The sequence below is a fragment of the Lepisma saccharinum genome, chromosome 27, assembly GCF_977018435.1.
Source record: "Lepisma saccharinum chromosome 27, izLepSacc3.1, whole genome shotgun sequence".
Classification (NCBI taxonomy): domain Eukaryota; kingdom Metazoa; phylum Arthropoda; class Insecta; order Zygentoma; family Lepismatidae; genus Lepisma; species Lepisma saccharinum.
Genome location: NC_139255.1, coordinates 30,790,370 through 30,814,353, shown reverse-complemented (window position 1 = coordinate 30,814,353; position 23,984 = coordinate 30,790,370). Strand labels below are relative to the sequence as shown.

Sequence of the window (23,984 nt, the reverse complement as noted above, 5' to 3'; positions counted from 1 at the left end):
TACATACCATACAAGTTAAAAATTTTCGTGCACTTTCCTTACACCCTTCCTCCTTTTAGACTGCTTCCACCTTCACACTGCTTGGGAGTTCACAAACACTATTTCACTTCAAATCTTTCCCTATACTTGCACTGTTACCTGAGTGGTTCCTAAATTTTCTCAAATATATTTATTACTTTATTTATTTGGTACCCTCCCCCCTTTCACACATGTTCGCTGTCCCCACTGAGCTTCTTTGCTCTCTTTACCCAGGCGTAGTGTAGGAAAGTTCCCAGATTCCGTATTTGCGCCTCCCCCCCTCTCGGTCTCTCCCTCCTAATAACGCTTGTCATTATATTCTCAATGTTATCTTCATTTATTTCCCTGATATATTTTTGTCTTGCCTCCCCTGTTTCTTTACACTGAAGGAGAATGTGAAATTTCGTCTCGTCTTCGCCGCATAACGGGCATTCTACGCTCCCGTCCTCCCGTTTAAGTCTAACTTGTGCCCATCCCCCCAGTCTGAACCAGGCCAATCCTGACCTTTCTTTTGCCCCACACAAATCTACGTAGTTCCTCCTTCCCCATTCTCGATCCGTATCTACTATTTTCGCCGATGTTAACGATATTTTTGCGTCGCATTCTGCCAAAATTTTCTGTTTGGTAATATATTCCATCCTGGCACGTATGGCCCCTAGCATCTGCATATCAATTCTCCCCTCTATTCCCTCTTCCCACACCCATCCTAGCCCTATACTGTATAATTCCGTCTTTATTTTTGCTACCCATTGCCTCCCATTACCCCCCCTTATCTGTGATTGTACACAGAGTTTCTTCAAATTTCCCCCCTCCATGGTGATCAGTTTTGCCCAGTATTTAATGCTCCTCATTTTGGCATCCACTTCCTCTCTTAATTTTCCCATTTCCCTAAGTGCCCCACATGTTGGCGTACCCCTCCCTACTCCTAGCCCTTGTTTTAGGAATCTAGACTGTACGACGTTTACGGTTTCCCCTCCCTCCCAGACCCATAGTTCGATGCCATAAAATAGTGTTGCCTTAACTTTGGCCTCGTAGACCCCCTCCAGAATTTTGATTGGAATATTTGGTACTTTGTATTTTATTTTCCTTGTTTTCTCTAACGCAAAAATTGCTTTACATTTATTCCTGTGTACGTGCCTTGCCCACCTACCCGTCATTGTCATCACCATGCCTAAATAATCGTACTGTTTCACCCTATCGACACTTGTCTCTCCGTATTTCCATTGTTCATCCTTACCAAATACGTACCCGTTCTTAAATACCATTATTTTGGTCTTCTTCATATTTACTCGCATGGCCCATTTCCCGCAATACCCGTGTAACGTGTCTAGACCGTTCTGTAGACCTGCTGTTGTGTTCGAAATCAGTACCAGGTCGTCTGCGTATAACAAAAGTGGTACCTTTACGTCGGATATCGTTGGTGGATCCGTGTCCCTCTGCGTTATTTCCTCCACGATATCGTTGATGAAGAGGATAAACAGCAGAGGGGAGAGAACGCACCCCTGCTTCACCCCCAGTATTGATTCATTTGCCCCTGTTACGCCCTCATTCCCGCACTTTACGCAAAACTTAACTTTTTCATATGCCGCTTGGAGAGCTCTGATCATTCTGGCGGATACCCCAACGTCCCACAATTTTGCCCACAACATTTGCCTGTTTACCGTGTCAAAAGCCTTTTCGAAGTCGACGTAGCAGCAATATAATTTCCCCCTTTTGACCCCTAGTTTTTCTTGTATCAATGTCTGCAATAAAAGTACATTGTCTATTGTCTGATAATTTTTCCGAAATCCAGCTTGCAGAGGAGAAAGAACATAAAAAATTTCGCACCATTTTTGTAATCGTCTATATAATATCTGGCAGTACACTTTGCTCAGTACGGACAGTAATGAGACCCCCCTGTAATTGTTAGGATTGCTTTTTTCCCCTTTACCCTTGTAGATGGGGCAAATGATGGTATCCGACCATTTTTCCGGAAACAGCCCCTTCCATTATATACGGTCCACACGCACACATGCCGAACGGGCGCAGGCGACGAGAGAAAACAGTTCGTCGCAAATGGGAATTTTCCAGAGTCAATAGGAAGGCCGTTCATGGACAAACAGAACACATCGTGCTCGGACATTTTCCTGTTGGCGTTTCCGAGCCGAAACGTGATTTCGACCGTTTTTCGCAGCCTCATGTCTCCTCCATAACCTCCTCCCCCCACTTCCCCTACCATCTCCGCTACGACGTTTTATGGGCGTAACTAGGGAAGATAAGTTTGGGGGAGGGGTTCAGAATCGATCTTAATTTTGTTTCGACCTTGCACATTTTGTAACTTTCCATCATAATTGTGAATGTACATGTTAAAAGGAAAAATATATAGTGTCACCCTGATTTCTTAATAATGTCTATAAATTAACATGTTGTATGGCTCAGTTGTGACGCAAACGTGAACGTACCAATCAGGACGCTTTTGATCAAATGTATTGACCTTTATGTAGCAATCTAATGAAGTCAGCTCGTTTAAGGCAACATGCATTTATTATGATGTAAATGTAAACTCGCAAATCAAAGATTATCCGTGTTAATGAACTAACCTAATTGTGATTAGTTGATGGCGGAACATTTAAATTTGTATATTTTCCAAAATGTAAGATTTTGTCAACGTTAAAGAAATAATTGTTAACTGAAATGAATATGTAAACTTTCCTTGAAAATTATTCAAAGCCAAACTATGTATTTTGCAAATATCTTTCTGTTATAATTCAGAATATTGTATCTGGAAGTTACCTCAAGGACGGTGTTCGAGACTGGAAACTTGGGTTTCAGTCTCGAAAGGGAGGTCTGTTCCAAGGTAACTTAATATACTATAAGGTAGCGCCATCCGAAAATTGCCGATCATGCACGAGCGCGTGACGTCTTATGGGAGGATCGGTTATGCTCGGTGCCCCTTCGGTTATGTTCGTTCGGGGCTTGGCCGAAGCAAACGGCCGCTATAATTTCTATGCGAGGTTCAGAGAGGGAAAGTGTTTTCTTACTTTGAGGAGGGGGAATTATTAATTATCGAAACTTCGGGATGGTATTGAGGCATTCCTTTAACGATAAGTAACATGACTGATTGATTGAGTTGGTGTTTCAGCAAGTCCACTTTATGCACAGAAAGGCTAATCGGGACTGGATCTACAGTTTAAAGTGGGACCCGAACTACTATGTCCCTCCACCGGGTATTGCACCCGGGATTCCTTGATTACAATGCAACGACGCTACCATTGCGCCATCGGGGAGGCACTAGTAGTAACATAATTGAAAACTCGCAAACGTATTGTGAAAATCCATACTTTTCAAACTTTCTGATCGATGTGTTACAAAGATAGTTGCCCATGTTCTCATTTACCATGTCTTCACTCTATAATCATAGTATACTATAATTTTAACATGCTAAAGAAGAATTGCATGAATGAAAGAGTTAAAAAGGAAATGATCGTTTCATAGATTTATTTTGTTTATTTGTTTCACTCCGCTTGTCTGCCACTTTGGGCTAATCGCGAAGACAAGATAGTAAAATGTCACGTAATTGCCTTATAACGACAGTAAAGGAAATCATACTTCTTGAATAAAATGTATATTCCGATTTTATAACATTATGAACACGATATTGAGCATTGTATGAAATAAATATAATGCCCATTAATGAAGTTTTACTATTTCGTTCAATTTAATATTTCACAAATATAATGTGGATGATTTTGTACCTTTCTACTCAGTGTAAACAATGGATGTCATACTCTCCTTTCGTGGAAAATTTTCTTTAAAACAGTAAGCTCTTTGTGGTGTAGTTGACGAACTATATACTTGTGCCACGAGCTCGGCATATAGAATAGTTTTTCCTTGTTATAGACGACTAAAATGTATTTGGAAATGTAATAGGAAAATCCAAGACAAAGTCCAAAAATGATATTTTACTATTTAACGATTCATACCCTTGTACAGTCCTTCATTGTGATTTCTTGTAACTTATTTGCTATATTTTCATCTATGCTGCAGATATATTATCTTAACCTGTTCTAAATGTCACATGTACAAGGGAGAAATATAATTATCAACATTATTACCCTAATGTCAGTGAACATCAAGTTAAATCTAATTAATGATTATCAATTAAATGGACAGAGTTAATAGAAAAACTATTATCTGAAGAATTAATTATGTCCTTTGAATTCGTAATTTGGCCCAAGTTTAGATTGCAGGGTGATAATCTCTTCATTACACACTTTCCCCAAGATATTCGTGAGTTTTCTTGTTACATTGTCGGTTAGATTATGTTGAAGATTTTGAACTTGTTTAGTTTTTTTGGTTAAAGCAAGTTGCAAGAGCTTGTTCGTAATCTTTAACTTATTAATTTCTTTATGTAAACGTGTGTTGTTCTTCTGTAAGCGATGAATAGTGTTTTCCAACAACGAAACATTGCTAGCAGTTTCTGTACCTACGTCTATTTTTCTTTTTTTCGGCGACATAGTATTTAGCTTATTTAAGGAACGTTTTCTTATTTCACACCTTTCGTAGCGTACATCGCCACAGTCTTTATCAGCACATCCTAAAAATGATTCATGTTTTGAAGAGGAAGGTTCAGGAGAATTTGCTACACCACATTCTCTATTATTTTGCACTGAAGTAATATGGTGTAATTTTAGTGATGGCACTGCAGTTGGCTTCAGTACTTTTTTTGTTGGCAAACACAGAAGTTCTGCTCTTAGATCTCGCAAATAGTCTTCTTTACAAAAATGGGCACTGCATACTCTCGTATTTTTAATATTAATATTATGTTCTCGGTCACAAGCACGAATCCACTGTTTACTTACACGATTATCAGCCGGAGATCTATGATATTTTATATCACTTCCTTTAGTTTTTTGGTTATAATTCTCACAGCTTGTTACTGCACAATTAGGCATGATTATAGGCGGAATGAACAAAACAATCTCATTTCAAGATAAATAATACAATAAAAATATGCGACAAAATCAATAACCTGCTTGTTCCGATTTTTGCGACGTGTTAGTAGCTAAATGTACCCCGCACCAAACTTACTGCACATAGCAACGAGCACCGTCAAACCCGATCCTCCCAGATGACGTAATGCATACGTACTTCACATAGCAACGAGCACCCCCTGGGTCTGTTCTGGTGTCAGTCTAGGAAGAAGTGAAATAGCTTTAAGCCACTCTTCTGTAAAACCTAGATTTGAGCCACCTTAGTGTTGACCTTCCAGTAAGTATTATTTTGTCTTCAAGAAGCTGATCTTCAAGTTCCAGTTACGAGTCACCTGCTTACTCGTTGTAAGTGTTCAGGTGGTTAAATAAACTTTTATCTAAAACTTTACAAACCTTGGTTGGAGTCTTACTAAACCTACCTTGAGATATAGGTTTCATTGTAGACCATTAGAGTCATGTCCAGGACTACAGGAGTAAAGGGTAGGAAGAGTTACCAGGAACGTAACAACTTCTTCTTAACTTCTATCCCATAAATGTAGTGTGCTAAAATATCTGTTAAATTTGCGAAATCATAAAAATTATTCATTACTTTGCTTTAAGCTCGAGGAGATTGGGAAAAGTACCATTAACTTGAAAGGTTTAACTAAACCTACAAATTTTGATGGCAAATACCACCCTTGCCACAGCCAAGTTACACCTATGGAGTGCGCAGAACTCGAAGTTCATCAAATCAAGGTTGATGCCCTTTGTGGTGCATCAACTAACATAAACGTGTAATTTTTGTTTCTTTGATATGGTCATGCAAATTTACATATTTTTAATGCATTGCACGGAGCAGCAACTGATGGAAATATTCGTTGATGCGTTTCCCTTTGTATTTTGTTGCACCAAAGGTTTATATTCTTTAACGTATTGCTGGAGTCCATGTACCAAGGGTTCTTCTCCTGTGGCTGGCTGATTCTTCTTGATTTGTTGATGTGGGATTTATGTTCCCTTGACTCTTATGTGAATGTTTTCCCTTTTATTGGCGTTGTTTTTGTCTTGTCATTTCTGACCTCTGCGACTGTCGCTCGAGGTGGTGGTCTTTTCTCTGCCTGTTAATATGATATGATATTTATTGATATTGGTACGAGCCCTTCGGCTGTGCGTATCTTACAATATTGTTACATAAACACCCCGACCTTAAACGTGCACCCCATTTATCATACATTCAGAAACATTTGGAAAATAATTACATACTATGTACATATATAAATAGCAATGTGGTCCTCTTCTTACATTTGAGATTGTTCATTTTCACAACACTGCACTACACGCTCCACCTATGCCTGAGCCACTGCTGTTCCGTACCCTTCACTTTCACTGACTCCTTGCAGCAGTTTCCTGCGCTCCCTCCAAACTGCATGTAAATAGGAGCCCAGGGCTTTGATATTTACATTCGTTATACCACTCCTCTCCTCCCTACATATAGCCTGGATGGTCTGCTCAATGCTGTCCCTTGCACTGTCCCCCCATTTGCGTTCTCTGAGGGGTGCCGACCAAACACACTCGTGTAGGATGTGAGCCCTCGTCTCCTCTTCGCCGCATAACGTGCAGATGGCACGACCGTCCGGCCCCTTTAGTTTGTGTTGCTTCCACCCCCTAGCAGGAACCAGGCGAATCCACGTCTTTGCTGGTACGTACACGTATCAATGTATCGTTTTCTCCCCCATTCCACCCACACCCCTGGCGGTTGTGCGGCGACGAGCGTTACCTTCTCCCTACATTCTGCCATGATGTCTTGCCTGCTACTGTCCACCAACCTTTCCCTTATGATTTGCAACATCCCAGTTTCGCACCTCCCGCCCCTCACCTCTTCCCACAGTTCCCCCAGACCCATTCTGTACAAGTCGTCCTTAATCCCACTTGCCCAGTGGCGTGCGAACCCTCCCTCAATCTGAACTCGCAGACCCTGTTGTTTCAGGGAGTCTCCGGCCCCTTGTTCCAGCTTCATCCAGTACTTGAAGCATCTCATCCTCGCTTCGACATCCTCCCTATGTTTTCCCATATCCCTCAGGACGCCACACGTGCTTGCACTCGTGCTGGTTCCCAGTATTTGTTTTAAAAACCGCGCTTGTATCTGATTCGCTACTCGCCCCCCTACCTTCCCCCATAGTTCCGCGCCGTAAAGTAGGGTTGCTTTCACCGTTGCTTCATAAATTTGATCCAGCAATCTCACACTGACTGTAGGGACTTTCCGTTGCAGTCGCTCTACCTTGCCCAGCCCATAACAAGCTTTTCCCTTTCTGCCTTCGGTGTGCTTTGTCCACTCCCCTGCCATACTCAGCGTGATGCCTAGATTGGTGAAACGTTTGACCCTTTCAAGCTCGGAATCCCCATAGGTCCACCGCTCCTTTGCTGCGAAAACATAACCTTTCTTGAACGCCATTATTTTAGTTTTTCGTGTATTGACCTTCAACTTCCATGTTGTGCAATATTGTTTAAGTCTGTTCAATCCCCGCTGTAACCCCTGTACTTCGTTTGATATTAAAACGAGATGATCCGCATAGAGAAGCATTGGTATCGGTGTCCCGACTATCTCCGGTGTTTCAGCTTCTTCTTCTCCCACGAAGCTAGCAACGTCATTAATAAAAAGAATGAAAAGTAAAGGTGAAAGTATGCATCCCTGCTTGACGCCTACCGTGCTCTCGTGCTGCCCAGACACCACCCCCTGCCCACATTTAACACAAAATTTGACCCCTCTGTACATATTCATTAGCGTATTAATCATTCTAGCCGAAACCCCCATGTCCCCTAACTTCCCCCATAGCATTTGCCTATTGATAGAGTCAAACGCCTTTTCGAAGTCAACAAAACAGCAATATAATTTTCCCCTTTTCTCGTTTAACTTGCTTTGGATCAGTGTGTTCAGGACAAAAACATTATCTACAGTGCTATAATTGGACCTGAAACCAGCCTGCAGGGGGGTCAGTTTATCAAAAATATCGGCCCATTTTCTCAATCTGTTGTATAGGATACTACAATATACTTTCCCTAACACGCGCAGGAGAGAAATACCTCTGTAATTATTAGTGTCATTTACATCCCCTTTCCCCTTGTATAGAGGACAAATAACGCTCGTCTTCCATATTTTGGGGAAGGTTCCACTATAGAATATGTTGTTGAGCAGAGACCTTCCCGTTTCTGCCAATCGCTCGTTACAATTCAGCACCTTCACGAGATCTGGCCCGATTCCATCAATACCCGCCGCCTTGCCACTCCTCAGCGAGCGAACAGCGGCATCATATTCCAGCCTCGACACACTTTCGTCAAGGATTGGGACAAAAGTACCCAGGAACCTGCCCTCGTTTGGAATAGCCCCTGACCCCCCTCACCTTCCAGCAGCTTGAGAAAATGATCCTCCCAGCTCCGTGCAGAGATACTGCCTATTGTGTACCGACTCCCTTGCAGGTTGCGAATAATCCGCCACAAGTTCCTCGTATCCCGGCCCTGGATGGCCTCCTGAAGGGCCCTCACTTTCCTCTCCCCCCACTTCTCCCTCTCCCTTTCCAAAACTTGCGCGTAACGCCGGCGTTCTTCTAAGTAATTTAATCTAGAATGCTCAGTTTTGCGAGCACGGAATTGCCTTAGAGATCGATCCAATATTCGTTTGTGCATCTTACATACGTCATTATACCACGTGTCAGCCTTGCTGGGAACTTGTTGACGTGTGTCCCGCAACATGTGCCTCGCTGCTCGCATTATGATGTGGTAGTATACAGAGACCCCTCTTTCCACTTCGCCTTCGCCCAACGCTCTTTCCACTTCCCTCGTAAGCATAACCGCTATATCATCTTGCAACCCTTGTTGGAACCACTCTAGCCCCTCCTCTGTAATCTTATATTGCCTCAGAATCGAGGTTTCTTGTTCTTTCTGCCAAGGAGTCGCCACTGCATTAAAATTAACCGCGATCGGACACTCCACTTCCAGCACCAACGGAAAGTGCCGACTCTCTGTCCGCTCGTCAACATAGAACTCCGCCACCCTATTGGCCAATCCGCAAGTTGAAAAAATATAGTCAATCACAGACATCCCGGCTTCGCACACAAATGTGAAATCTCCCTCGAAATCCCTCCCGTATTTCCCGTTCATGACCTCTTTCAAAACTCTCCGCCAGGTTGAGCAACTTTCTCCCTTCCGCATTTATTTGTTGATCTAGGCTTCGTCTGACCCTCCCTCCCCCCTCTTTCCCGTTCGTCATGCAATCCTCCCCTCCAATTCTCGCATTAAAATCCCCCAGCAACAGCACGTCCGTCTGCGGATATTTATCTTCGACAAGGTGCAGAAAATCAGCTACTCGCTCGAAGAATCTGTCATTGTGGTACTTGGACAAGACTGGTTGGTTATAAAGTGCAATCAAACATAATTTAATATTGTCTATACACAGGTGCACGCCTAGAATCCCATTACAGTCAATCTCTATTTTAGTCAGTTGCGCCCGTAGGCTTTCTTTCACGAGCACCATCAGCCCCCCTGGACACCGCCCCCTCCCAGCCCGTCTCTTCATGATCTGTGCATATCCCACCATTCCCAGGCCCTGCGGCGTCTCCGCCGTGCTAAACCACGTTTCCACAAACACCACAACGTCAAATTCGGTGACGTATCTACAGAATTCAGACTGAGAAAGTTTGCCCTGCAAGCCCCCCACATTCCAGCTAATAATTTTCAAAGCCCGTTTCGAAAACGCTCGGGGTTCGTCACCAATCTCACCTCCCCCCACCCCCTCTTCTCCCAAATGTCGCGTAAACTCACCTGGTTCCTGCCTGATGCTCCCTTCGTTTACAGCCGGGTCCAAAGGTCACGGCACGCCTCCCCTGCTTCGACTCCGCAACCTGGGATCTCCTCTTGGGTTGAATTCCTGGAAACGTTCCTGGGCTTTCCGGTTCACTAACCCCCTTCCCCAAGCACCAGTACCCCCGGCGGAGTTTGTCGCCTGGGGGCGCCTTTCTCCCGTGCCGTTGTCCTCTTCTTGTCCAGACACCCTCTCGCTGCTTCCAGAGGCTCCATTGTCCCTTCCGTTTGCGCTGTTGCCATATCTTCCGCCCTCTCCGGCAGCACCACGCAGATCATCGTGTCCTCTCCGTTGTCCCACACAAATAATGTCCGAGCAATCATCGTTCGTCTTGTAAACATATTCGTCTACAATCAGCTTGTCGTAAGATACGTACGCGCGTCTCCCTTCCCTCCTGGCATCTAGCATGTGTCCCGTGAGCACTTGTCGCTGCTGTGCAATTCTGGGTGAATAATCTTCTCTTACGTACACGGATGTGCCGCGTAGTTTCCTCCGATTCGCCAATATCTGCTCCTTCCTTTTGTAATGGTGCAGCTTCACTATTATGGGTCTGCAGCCGGCCACCTTGTAATTAAGCCTGTGAGCTCTCTCGACAGCCTCCTGGTCGAGCTCTACCCCCATCTTCTCCCTCCTGATTTTGTCCTCACACTGCTGCCAGGTCTCACGACCAGTTTCTTCCATGCCATCGAAAATAAGGTTGTTCCTTTTCGAGTGGCCGATGATTCTGTCCACATCAGCCTCCGTTGCACAAAGCCTACGCCACAGATCTTCGTTCTCCTCCCGCAGAGAGTGGTTCTCTCTCTCGAGCTCCTCTAGCCTCCTTCCAATGGATGCTAACCCCGTCTCGATATTCGCCGTCTTCTCGTACACCTCTTGTAGTGTTCCCAGTTTGTCATTAATATTTTTGATAGCCGACGGTACACTGTCCAGAGCTTTAAGCTTGTCCAAGATGCAGTCCAATTCGTCTCCCGAGTTTGGACCCGGGTTCAACTCCACGCCGCCTATCACTAGCAGCATGGTAAGCAGGATGGCACAAATGGCCGTCTCTGTGTGAACGTTTCCTTTATGTACGTCGAAGGATTTCCGAGCACTTGAGCATCTACGGGCGTTCCATCGCCCCACACGCGCTCTCCACACATCAAGCTCCGTTCCCATCTTAAGAGCTGTCACCCGGCAACGTCGCAAATAGCACCACTCGAAAAACACGTCCGTCCTCTACGGAGTTTCAAACTGGTTTCCCGCCTGTTAATAAATGAATGAAATTTCTTGTTTGTTGCTGTTCAAGTGCTGTTGCCTTGACTTCTATTTGTTCTTTCCCCTTTCCGTTGTTGTTGTCTTGTAGCGACAGTCGCAGAGGAAATCACAAGACGAGAACAACGCCAACCCAGTGTTGCCACATGAAGAGAAATTTCCCTTTTGCAGGGAAATTCGGACCGAAATTTAACCAAAAGGGAAAAGTGAATTTCGATTAAAAATGTCACAATTTCAGGGAAATTTTAAGACTTCTTACTTTACATTATTACAGTTTATGTTAAGTTCCAGTTTCATATTCACATTTTTATTTTTCTGATCCTTCTTATTTCTGCTCTCTTGAATATAAGCCTATATCTATTTACATTCTCTTATGTTTATTGAACGTCGCTTTTCTGTATCTTTGGATAATTGTAACGATGAGAATTAACGATTTAATGGATTCCTGACCATGATTGAAACATGGGACATCTGACCAGAAAGCGATTAAGCTGGCATGTACGTGAAAATTTTGTGTAACATATTTTATTTATATGAACATCGACCAACGAAAATTTTACTACTGCTGCTGCTACTACTACTACCACTGCTAATAATAATAATAGTAATTATTATTATATTTGTTTAGGTGAAGGGAAAAAGTAGTCCAAATAGGAAAATTTTGCCCCTTGGAAAGGGAAATTGTGCCCTTAGATTGTGGCAACACTGCGCCAACCGAAAGGGGAAAGAACAAATAGAAGTCAAGGCAACCGCACTTCAACAGCAACAAACAAGAAATGTCATTCATTCATTAACAGGCAGAGAGAAATGACCTCAGCGACTGTCGCTCGAGGTGGTGGTCTTCCCTCTGCCTGTTATTGATCATATTGGAAATTTGTTTCCATACGGTTTCCATTCTCTTGCGTGGTCCTTCCATCCGCTTCACTTTTAACCTCGGCACTGAGACTGCATCTCTTTGCTTCACTTCACTATATACATTGTATAAATGTTGAGAAACGTATTTCAGAACGGATTTCGGAACTGACGTCGTTCGATTTCGTGATCGTGCCCGGATAGGAAACGAAGGTGCTGCACTCTGCCGGACATTTTTTAACATAGGCCATTTATTCCCGGTATTTTAATTTCAAGGAGGTACGTTATCAACACACCTTTATGCTTTCGTCGCCACTTTTGAAACGCTTTGAAGTGCATAATGAGCTTACTTTGAATATATCTATTTTTACACATCAGGTTGATTACGTTCACGTTACAACCTCGTGAACAGACAAAACAGCACACGCATCAAAAATGGACCATATTTTGTCTCCTCGGACCGTACGCCTCCATTTTAGAGATTCTTGTACGTTTATGTTTCTACGTGTATGTACCATAAACACACACACAGCGTGGAGGGTGAATTTCAATATAAATCTTGAAATTACTGTCAGAAAAGAATAACTTTTCATTGCGGAGTTTAGTTCCAAATATTTTTGAGCTTTTTTCTTTTATTGCTGATTGTTGCAGTTAGTGGCTGCGTAGGTCGAATATAGTTCTTAGTCTTAAGAATGATGCTATTCGGATTTTTTGTTTTTATTTTAGGTTTTGTTCTGTTGAAAGGCCTTCAGTAATGATTTCTTAAAAGTTGGCGGTAACAATTCCAGCATCACAACTTTCTTACTTTGGTATCTATATCGTCCCCATTCTTCAAAATTAACGTGAGAATGTTTCCAGGACCCTACAACCAACCAATATAAGGCTAGGAAGTTGGTGACAAATCATATTTTTTTTTTAGATTTTGAAGACAATGCTGAACCTGATATCATTCCGTTTCGCTTCAGTTAGAACTAGAAAACATTGCTTTTATGATGCATTTTTAAAATTTTTCATCCATTTTTAGTTTTATGTCATTTTTCAGTACTTACTGCATTTTTTTTATAGTTTTTGAAGTTTCTTTTTCTCTTTCTCAGTTGTTTCATGAATAAGAAATGCATTTGATAGCCTGACACGTTCTTTGGTGAAAAGTAATAATAAATTCACATGAAAGCTTCGAAAGCATACACGTGATGCCTCTCAGGGTATGGGGTAATATGTCTCTTCGTTGTTCAAACCAAATAAATATCAAAGTTAAGTTTGCACTAAGAAAAAGGAAGTCTATTTTACTTCTTTGCAAACTAAATACTTATGTGTCTAACATAAAATCCAATTCACTCAAAGAAATTAAACTTCTTATAATTCAACTTGATCACTCTATTAAAAAAACAAAAAACAAAACGAGCACGAACTTCCAAATCAAGACAAAAGACACTCGTAATTGCCATGGCAACAGCTCTTAACAAGATACGTATATACAGGTTAGTCACTATCCTGACATTATCAGTGATAGGTAAAATACAGAAATTAAGATTAAAGATCAATAAACATCATAATTAATAACAATAAATATTAGTGCAATGGGAAAGGACGTTTCAAGCCTGAAATGAAGTAAAAATATGAATAGAAAACTACATTAGCACTTTTTTATCTTTGCTTCGATAGTTTAAACCACCAAACAATAGATTTCATAAAATTATTCCACTAGTCTATTCAACTATAATTTAAGAAAAAATAGGCTTTTATTTTAATTGCGCAAATTATTCTTAGGTCAGTTATAAACAAGATAATTCTGTAGGTCATTTTTTTTATGTCATTCATTTCCGAGCCATAGTTACAATAGAACAAACCGCTTGCAATTTATACACGAGACATGATATACAAGTTACATTATTTATAATAAAATAACAGTACGTCTGAGTTAATTTCTTAAATGAGTAACTGTGATATAGTTACTTTTGTTTGAAATATCTCTAACTGTAACTCAGTCACATTTAAAAAAAATATATTTCCAAACATTGGGGACATCTACAATTTGTAAAGAGTACTATACAAGGGACAGAGGAATTTATGATGCACGTGAGAAAATCCTAATTATGTCACATGGCGCCACGGCATCAGGCAACGTGATGGCCTAATTATACAGAGATTCCAGTGTGTCCCGTTGTCGTTATCTGCTCGAATTCCTGTCCCCTGGAAACCTCGTTTCCTAGCGTGCGTGCCTGGAGGATGTTATTGGAGTCACGGAAGCGTTCCTTGGAAGAAATAGGGGGGAGGGTGCAGTTTGTTACATAACTTCCGATCTACTCTCGAACGACCGTGTTTTCTGTTTGGCCCTCGGGTGGACGATGGGTAGACATGCAATGGTTATTTATACAAACACGTGTCACGTGACACCAGCGGCCGCCACGCGATTTGTACCGGGAGAAGATATAGAAATGTCACTTTCCCCTTTACGCTTCCAGGAATCTTTTGTCTTTAAGGGCTGGTTTACATTGCTCGAGTAAACGGGAGAGTTACTGGGACGAGTTACTGGCCTGTGCTCGACTCGACCCTTCTATGGCGAGTAGCTGCAGCTGTTTCGTGCTCATTTTACAGAATGAACCCATCGACGTCATTGTCGATTTTTTTAAAAAAAGTTCTGAAACGGTTTTCACACTTTTTTCCACGAGAAATGAATACAATAATGCACAAGGACATGTCTGAAAAAAACAACTAATTTCTTTGATTTTTCTATTTTCTATCATTCGTGGTTGAACGTAAATTCCTTATTTTTAATTTTATTTCTCCTGCGCCAAATACATCAAGTCTCATCTCTTCAACTTCATACGCCCGTAGTTTATTTTGTTTGTTCCTGGCTATTCGCGATTAAAATTAACCGATATGCCATCTGGTGGGACTTTCAGGAACTAGTCTAAGTAGGATACGTTGTGTTGAAGTCGTTTAAAGTATGGGGAATATGCAAAAGAGTAAGGTCTACTGTTCAGGTTTTTTGTACTCTAAATCGTTTTATGGGTCAGGACAAATGAAAATTTATCATGTGTTTCCACCCCGTGACAGAAGATTCTGGCATGGGGAATGACACTAATTCGGCAAGGAAATTACGAAGAATGCACGAATCTGCTCACTTTATTTTTCGAGAGATGAATATTATATTGCCATGAAAGTAAAATTTTAAATTGTACTTTATAAACAAAACTTTTTTTCTTTTTCGAAAAGTCATGAAGCGTCTTACCACGGGCGTGGTCTCTACCCAATGCATCCATGTATTATGCATGTGTGAAATTTGGAACAGGTGCAAGTCGAGGGAAGATGAAAATAGTTTGAGAATGAATTAATGCCAAATGTAACCAGAAAATGAACATGGACATGCTAATGTTGCTCTTTCATTCAGTACGATGTCCTTTTTTAGTGAGGATAGCCTGGTCATGAAATCGTGAATATTATGGAGAAAGAACTGCAACGATATGTTCGCAATTTTCTCCTGCCAGCTTTTCAAGTATAGGTCAATTTCAATTTCTTTATTTTCAAATAATTTCCGAGAACCCCAGTTCCAACATGAGGTTCAGATGATGCAGCACAACTTTGAACAACCAGTGCGTATACATTAGCGTTTTCCGTGATATTTTTGCCTATCATAATTAAATGCTTCGTTCTCATCACATCTTCACATTCGTTATAGTTCCTGGAATTCACATCGCATTCGCAATATTTGAAAATATCGTGTAATTTAAACATTTTTACCATACCAGCCATGACAACATGTTGCTGTTTCGTACTACTGCTGAATGTAAACAAAGATTTATCCTACATGGAGCGGCCATATTGGAAGCGACACTAGCGCTCAGGTGGTAATTTTAATCGCGAATAATCGACCAAATTCCATGGACACTCGCAGACACAACACAGCACAGACTCTTTACTGTCCTCAGAAAGCGTTTACTCGGTCGAGTCGCTGTCCTCCTTGGACAGCCACTCGACTATCCTGACTACTGGAGCGAGTACTTTACACGGGGAGAGTAGCTTGCTTTACCCTACTCGCTCCAGCTACTCGCCCGTCTACTCGACCAATTTAAACCAGGTTTAAGTTTCTTTCTGGCAGGGCAGGCCCTAGGTATACCGCGTTTCTTAGAACCTGTTCCGTTTCCCGCGCTAGCGATGGCGCGACAGTTTCTGTGCCAATGAGAAACGAGGAAAAAGTAGTCTGCTGGGCAGCGAGGAGCCAATGGAAGCCAGAAGAGAGACTTACGTAGGCGCTGTTGCCACGTTGCGGTCTACCTCACGTGTTTTGTTTGTGTCTTGTTGAAGAAGCTTGTTTTGTAAGAGTGGTGCTGATTGGTGCGCGTTTTAAAATATCCAGGATGGAATTTATTCTGGTGATATTTGCTTGTGTCCGTTTTCTGTTTAGTGCCATCTTAGCTGCAACATTCAGGAATGGAAATTGTGTATATTTGTGCATTTCCGCGTATTTTATTCACAGCCTGGCTTCGGCTATCCCCAGCACGGGGTTCACGCGGTCTGCAGCGGCAATGCCGCGTGGTTTCTGTTAGAAAAGCCAGCGATCAGCAAGCGCGGGAAGTGGAACACGTTGTAACAAACGCGGTATACGCGTGGGGCCTGTGGCATACGCCTATAACAATATTTTCTTCAGATATCTGAAAAATAAACAATTTTTCTCTTAGACTGAAGTACAGGTGGCGCCCCATATAATGTTTTATGAAAAAGTTTGGACTAATTGTATAATAAAATAAACATGAAAACCTAATTGTAACAAAGTTACATAAAATAAATATAAAATATTGTTATGGTCAATAAAATTCATTGATATAAAGCTAATATTCATATTCAAATTCTTTACAGAGAAAATTTTATTGGTTATAATTTTAAAATATGTATTAATAATAAGTAAATAATATCAATTACATCGTAACTATTAACATTTCACCATCCTTGGACTCCAGTAAGTTGAACCCATCTATTATTTCTATATGCAGGCCTACAGGGCCATGAGGCAGGCAACTTTAAACAGATTGTGGTTGTTCACGTTCATTTTAACAATCGAGCTTTATTTTCAATAATTTTCTCATTTACCCTGTTACATTATCACATAAGATACTTCCTATTACACAGAAATATTCTCCACTTACAACAGCGAAAGGATTTCTATCTTAGTAAATACCATATTTCACACCTCAATTTAAAGTTTACGTTAAGCTATTGAGCACGTTTTCCGATAAACACAACGCAATCAGTATCTAGGGTTCTGTAATTTTGTACAGTAAAACCTCGTTAATCCGGACTCCGATAAGCCGGACTTCGCTTAATCCAAACAGGCAAAAGGCTCAGAAAAAAAGAAGAAGCAGAATGCAAGGCTTTATATGTGGCTAGAAGTCAACAAGAGAACTTACCAAAGAAAAGGCAGTTAACCACTGATGAAATTCTGTTTCCCGCAGACTTTGTACTGTACTGTATAGTGTATTTAAGTCTATGCCCTTTAAATACACCGTAATAAACGTGTTTTATTGCTATAAACGGAGATTTAATGCACTTTCTACTGTTCTTTTAGGTTATTTCAGTTAATCCGGACTTTTATTAAACCGGTCAACTTATCCCCCCATTAGTTAGGATTAACGAGGTTTTACTGTATTTAGGAAATCAAGTATGAATTTATAAATTATTATTTTTATTAAATATACAGCGTGGACACAAAATCGCTTTCCCTAATAAATGAAAAAAATACTTTTTTACGGTAATGTTCACTCGTGTAGCGTTAAGTGATCGATTTTTAATATCGCCACCAAAGTTCCTGGGTTCGAGTCCCGACCTTCAGTTCCTTCATCAATTTCATCTCATAACAACTCATTCTCATCGTCGCGATTAGATGAAGTGGAAGAAAAGCGACCTTAAATAACAAACATAAATTTAAACATAAAACAAGAAATTTAAATATCGGTTCACTATTTCTCGATATACCGAACTTTAAAATAACGATGCAATGAATTCAAGGTGACGAATATCAAGGAAGCGAATGCTAGGTGTAAATTCATACTACAACAATTTGAGAAATGAAAAATAAAGTTATACGTAGAATATTGAATCATCGAAGCATTACATATAATTTAGAGAAACATTTATTGGGAGTTTATATAATATAGGGTTGTTTTTCTACATTTTGACAAGAATTTCAAAAAGGAGGACACAAGTTTTTCCATGTAGTTATGTACTAGACAGGCTCTTTTTATAATGCGATCTGCAAAATGTAAACTTTAGTAATAATATTAGAACATCTATAGTCATTTATAGGTCATCTATTGTTGAACTATGTACTAACCTTATTATACCTACAGGTGGCTAGCGATAGGGGTCTAGCAACATGTATTTTCTAGGGGATATATGCTAACAGCACGAAACCTGACGCACCTAACCGACTCATACATGAGAAATATATTTGTCGCCTTGTAATCAAGGGGTCCCGGGTTCGATACCCGGTAGAGGCACATAACGGTTCGGATTCCGCTTTAAACTGTAGGTCCAGTCCCGATTAGCCTTACTGTGAATAAAGTGGACTTAAAACACCAAATCAATCAATCATAACAGAAATAGACATGTGAGTAGGTTAGGTTTAGTGCTGATAGTGTAGGTTGCACAGCACAATACACACGTGACGTCATAAGATTCACGTTATATCTCCAAGTTGCTAAAAATCTGTTATAAATTGTGAATAAATTTACTCATTTCATTAAGAAAACATTGGCGATTCTGAGGTTGGCAACCTGAATCCTTAGGAGTTGGCAACCTGAATTCTTAGAGGATGGCAACCTGGCTGCTGTTGGGATGACAACGTAGCTTCCCTGAAGAAGTCAAAATCGAGCAATATGTGTGTGTCTAACCACTTACACTGGGAGTTTGTGCCAGCCCAGCCTTCTCTCTTGCTTCATAGTCAAGGAACACGTGTCACAGTGAGCTAGTCCAGGTTTTGGACTCAGCATATGACACTGCTACTAGTGTTATACCACAGACAAATAAATAGACAGATATTCACTTGTCTGTGGTTATACCTTGCTTTACACTTCTCTAACCTGACAAGAGGAAGCATCGTGAACGCAGAAGGAGATATAGACGTGATAGAAATTCTGATTTTTTTTCCTTATCCTTAATCCCGTTGAATCAGAAAACTCTCCGGTGGAAATTGAAGCGAAAGATCTTCCTTGTTTTTCTCTCGTCCGGGGAAACTTTCTTAGTCTTGGGTTTCGTTTGACTTGTGACCGGAATTTGAGAACCTGCGGGAGGGAATTTTTCTTCCGCTTTCTGAAAAGTTTTGGCGAAACGCGTGAAGGATGAGCTTCAGCGTCAGATGGGATGAAGTTTCAATCTGCTTCTTTAGTCTCGTGCTTCCTTCGCTCTTCGTTTTACTGGTTCGTTTTTCCTTCTTCCGTAGTCCCGATTCAGCCTATACCCGGTAAAGATTTTGGAGATTTTCCCTACGAATTCATATTTCAGATCGATAGGAGTTGCAGAGAAACTTGGATTTTTTGGACACACTGTTTTTCGAAATAAGAACATATCGACTTGCTTTTGATTCTAAATTCTATATTTGCTATTTAGAGCTTTTCTGCCACTATTATCTAATGGCGACGATGATGTGATTTGATTTGCTTTATTTTACTTCGCCTTTGTACTACTTTTGGCTAATTTGCGAAGATGAGGATGAGTGATGATTTTTCTCTTTTTATTTTTCTCTTTCTATATCTCTCTCTCTCTCTCTCTTTCCTTCTCCCTTTCTCTTTTTTCTCTCTCTCCCTTACTCTCTCTCTCTTTCTCTCTCTTTCTCTCTCTCTTTCTATCTATCTATCTCTTTTTCTATCTCTTCCTCTTTCTCTTTCTCTCTATCTCTCTTTTTCTCTTTCTCTCTATCTATCTCTCTCTTTTTCTATCTCTCTCTCTTTCTCTCTCTATCTCTCTCTTTCTCTCTTTTCCTCTCTCTTTCTTTCTTTTTCTCATGCCCAGGCCGGGATCGAATCGTTGTGCGCTGTGCAAAGTAACAAAAACTTTTAGAAAGTAAATTAACCCTCCCCTATCTGATCTTATCATCTATCCCAGGCGTTCCCAAACATTTTCCTTTCACGGCGTCCTTAGTGTTTCAAGATTGTTTCCGCAGCGCCCAAGTCAGAATGTAGGCCTATCTAACACTTGCAACGCTCAGTTAGTGTGATTAGGTTGCTTGTATTATGTTAAAAAAATAAACACATATTTCAAATTCAGAAACATGTAAAAAGTACCCAAATTACCACTTATATGGAATAAGTGTCATTTCAGTGAAAATATTGGAAAATTTCCCGGCGGCCCTATAAGCCCGTCACGGACGCCTCAGGACACCGTAAGGCACACTTTGGGAACCCCTGATCTATGCACATTGTAAATAGTTTCGCCAAAGCTACTTTATACCTAATTGTAACTTTTAAGCTTTTAATCAGAGAGTTCGGGGAAAGACAAAATTAATAGTTATACTAGCAGTAATGTCCATTTTATAGTTTAATTACAAATAATATATTCACTGGCGTGCTCAAGTGATGGTTGGTGGGGGTCAGAACCCCCCCCCCCCCCTTGAGCCAGTATTCCTTAAAAAATAGAACGTCAAAGGGAGGAAAAGATGGCAAAATGAGGGTTGACTATTAAAAAATAAACATACGTCACCTCACCCCTTTGAAAAATCATGGGCACGCCACTGAGCATATTGTTACATGTCACTTGAAACAAAAGCATATAGGTTTCCCGTGGTCTTCTCAAATTGTAAATAGTGCACGAAAGCGCAGAGAAGTGTGAACTCGTAACTGTTGCAATAAAATAATATTGCTCGTGTATTTATTCTTGATTAGTATCTGCCACCACTGCTCAACCACAGCACGAGGATTACGTGGAAATCCAGTTGGATGAATGCAAGAGACATTCAATTATGATAGCTGTACACAAACAGAATATTCGTCTAAATTAGCAGGGAAATGTTTGTGTAATGAGGGAGATTTAGTTTTCTTGTGCAAGAGCCTGTCAGTGTTTAAATAACGAGTGAATTTATTTCATGTTGATACATAAACATGTTATTTCTGGCCAAATAGAACTATTGGACGTTTCTTTCCCAAAGCATGTATTCAAAATGTCGTGTGCATGAGCAAGTTAAATTTTTTGTTATTTTTGAAAAGGAAAATATAACTATTTACTCATGGTGTAATCCGATCGGCGAGCAACGTAATATGAATCGTAACGTACCCTTCGGTACCCTCACTCATCATTCATCCTTGATAATGGAGCAACTCGCTTTTCGTGGTAAGCTTGATGGTAAGGTGCGAGAAGTGATAACTACACAACCATGAATGACAAAACACAACACTTGAGTTTCATACACCCTAAGACTGGATCAACATGCTAAATGGAAAAGTAAACCTGTTTCTGCCTGGAGATGGACTTCCCACGGTGAGTAATTATGACCGTGACTGTACGGTACCTCGAGAGTTACACTTGCAACTCCCCAACGTTTCCTCGCTACATCGTAGTTCTGCCTCTCTCAATGTTCGCTCTAAAACTGACCAATGACCTCTCTCCTCCCAGATATTTATTAGGATCGATTGTACTAAACAAATGCAGAGTCAGTTACCTGTATCCTCTCCTGGTTTCACCTGTTTACATGTTTACGCCGTTGGTGACCAGGAAGAGCTTAGGTAAAGTCTAACACTGCATACCTGAGTGTCAAGTTCCTGTCTGGAAAATGATGGCTCAATAACTGGGATTTGGAGGTTCATTATATTGATATTTGTAATTATTTCATAGATCGTTACGTAATACAGGGTGTTTAAAAAAGAATCACCCGATTTAAAAAGGCTATATATTTTTTATTTATCAAACCATGAACTTGGAATTGCTTTTAAAATTCACATCTATACATACATTTTTACATAAAAAATGTTCATAAATGCTCAATGTGACCCCCTTTGGACGGTCGCATCTGTCCATACGGTAGGAGAATTCGTCCCATACAGATGCGAGCATATTTGGAGTCACTTCTGCCACTGCTGCTGTGATCCGATTTCGCAGTTCATCCACAGCTGTCACTGGAATCAAGCTGTAACTGTGGGAAAAGCCAGTTCTGAGCATACTGTCGCCGAAATTCACACACTTCAAAGCGCAGTACACAGAAAGCTTGTTGTTGCGACGTCGCCATCTTGCTTGAATCTGATGCGAGTGCGCTACTGCTACCTGCCGGCAATCATGTGAAACTCAAGAGTATCCTCTTCCTAACAGTACGTTGTTCGATGTGTTTTAGCGAACGGTTACTGAGTTAAATGACTTCAAAATCGGATGATTCTTTTTGAAACACGGTGTATTCCAGTAGACTCGATCCTGCGCACATTCCGCAGCCGGAGCCCAAAGCTTGCGCTTTAGGCCGCACGGTCACGCATTTTTAAAGATCGAAAAATAAATGACACCATATATGGAACCTTTCACCTAATAAAATAATAACATAAAAGTTTTACGTAAAGTGCTGAAACTGTTTCATATTTGTGTAAAATATACAGGGTGAGACAAAATAATAATAATAATAATAACTTTTGTACCACACCAGACAGGTTCAATGTCTTTACGGAAATGAATTCCTGAGAAAATTTCATTCTATTTTGATATGCCGCATGACCCCATTTCCGTTTGAAAATTTGAACTTGAATCCAAGATGGCGGAGTCCAAGATGGCGGCCACATTCCTGACCTACCTCAAAAGGTTCGCCCTGAGCCCCATTCTTTGCTTGCGACCTCAGATCTTTCATTTTTTCCTTCCGTTTTCTACTTATTAGGGTGTCCTGGGACTTTTGACTCACCCCGTACAGTCACCAGCAAAAAAAGGGACATCTACATCCTGAAATACCCTTTTCCCTGCAAGGCGTTAAGTGTGTTGCTTACCTCTACGGCGGTGGTAGAAGTTGTCACTGAAAATTTGCTATTAAAATTCACTTAACGCTTAGAGTTAGGCAACACACCTATCGCCATGCAGGGACAAGAGCATTTCCTATTTTTATTGCAGGTGAGTGTACATATCCAATAAATCTTTTACATTTAGGGTACCTTCTTAGTATTCTTTTTGGAAGACATTTTTGCATAAATGTAAAAGTGATTAACAATAGTTTGTGGAAAGTGTTCCAAAAATTGTTTTTTTCTGTGTGATTTCTGTGCTGTGATTGTAAGGTAGAAAAAAACAGTGTACAGCTGGAGATGCAAATTCCAATTCATTCATAGCACAGTATATATACAGGGTGAGGCAAAGAAACGGTACCACCCTTTTAATGTGAAAACGACTTGACGAACGGCGATGAAATGTCGGATTTTCTGAGAAAACGCACATGTAAAATGATATGCTACATGACCCCCTTCCGATTTGAAAATCTGTATTAATTCCAAGATGGCGGCTTTCGAGATGGCCGCCATGATACGCACTAGCCCCATCTGGTGTGCCCCCTTCCCCAATTACCCATATCGTTTTCAAATTAAAAGGGTGCTGCCGGACTTTTGCGTCACCCTGTAGTTTGTTATTCACAGACTCATCTTTCTCTCTCCTCAGGAATGGAGCTGAACTGTGCGTGGACGAGGGACGTACTGAGACGCCATGAGCACGACGTCTCTCCTCCCGAGCAAGCAGCCCTTGAAGACGCTCAACAGGAGTCCCAACTTCCTCAGAAGCTACGTCAGCCTCGGACGCAACAATAATGGTGAGTAGTCGTGAGTTGCTTACACCCGTGTGTCTTCTACATCTGACAGTGCATGCGTTGTTGATTGTTCAAACCGAAACGAACATTTGGTTGGGAAGTAACATGTTACTTTTTCGCCTTAGTAACGCGAACGGCACTTCATTGTTTTACGTTATTTTGCCTGGAGGATTTACGAAGCCTTGTTTGATGGGAGAGAATGAGGGAAAGAAAGAGAGACGAATAAAGAGTGGAGACGATTGAGAGAGAGAGAATTAGGAAGAAAGAAAGACGGGGAAGACAGAAAGGTCGGCAGGGAGAGTTAAAGAGAGAGCGG

The 23,984-nt window shown here is 41.0% G+C and overlaps 1 protein-coding gene across 1 annotated transcript in view; it reads left to right on the top strand.

Moving 5' to 3' along the window:
- The window catches only part of LOC145980370 (uncharacterized), a 455,055-nt gene that overhangs the window by 156,158 nt on the left and 274,913 nt on the right, over positions 1 to 23,984 (top strand). The window contains exon 2 of the mRNA XM_083113431.1: positions 23,524 to 23,671. Coding sequence (XP_082969557.1) covers positions 23,569 to 23,671 — 103 coding nt within the window. The 5' untranslated portion in view covers positions 23,524 to 23,568. The remainder of the gene's footprint in view (positions 1 to 23,523; positions 23,672 to 23,984) is intronic.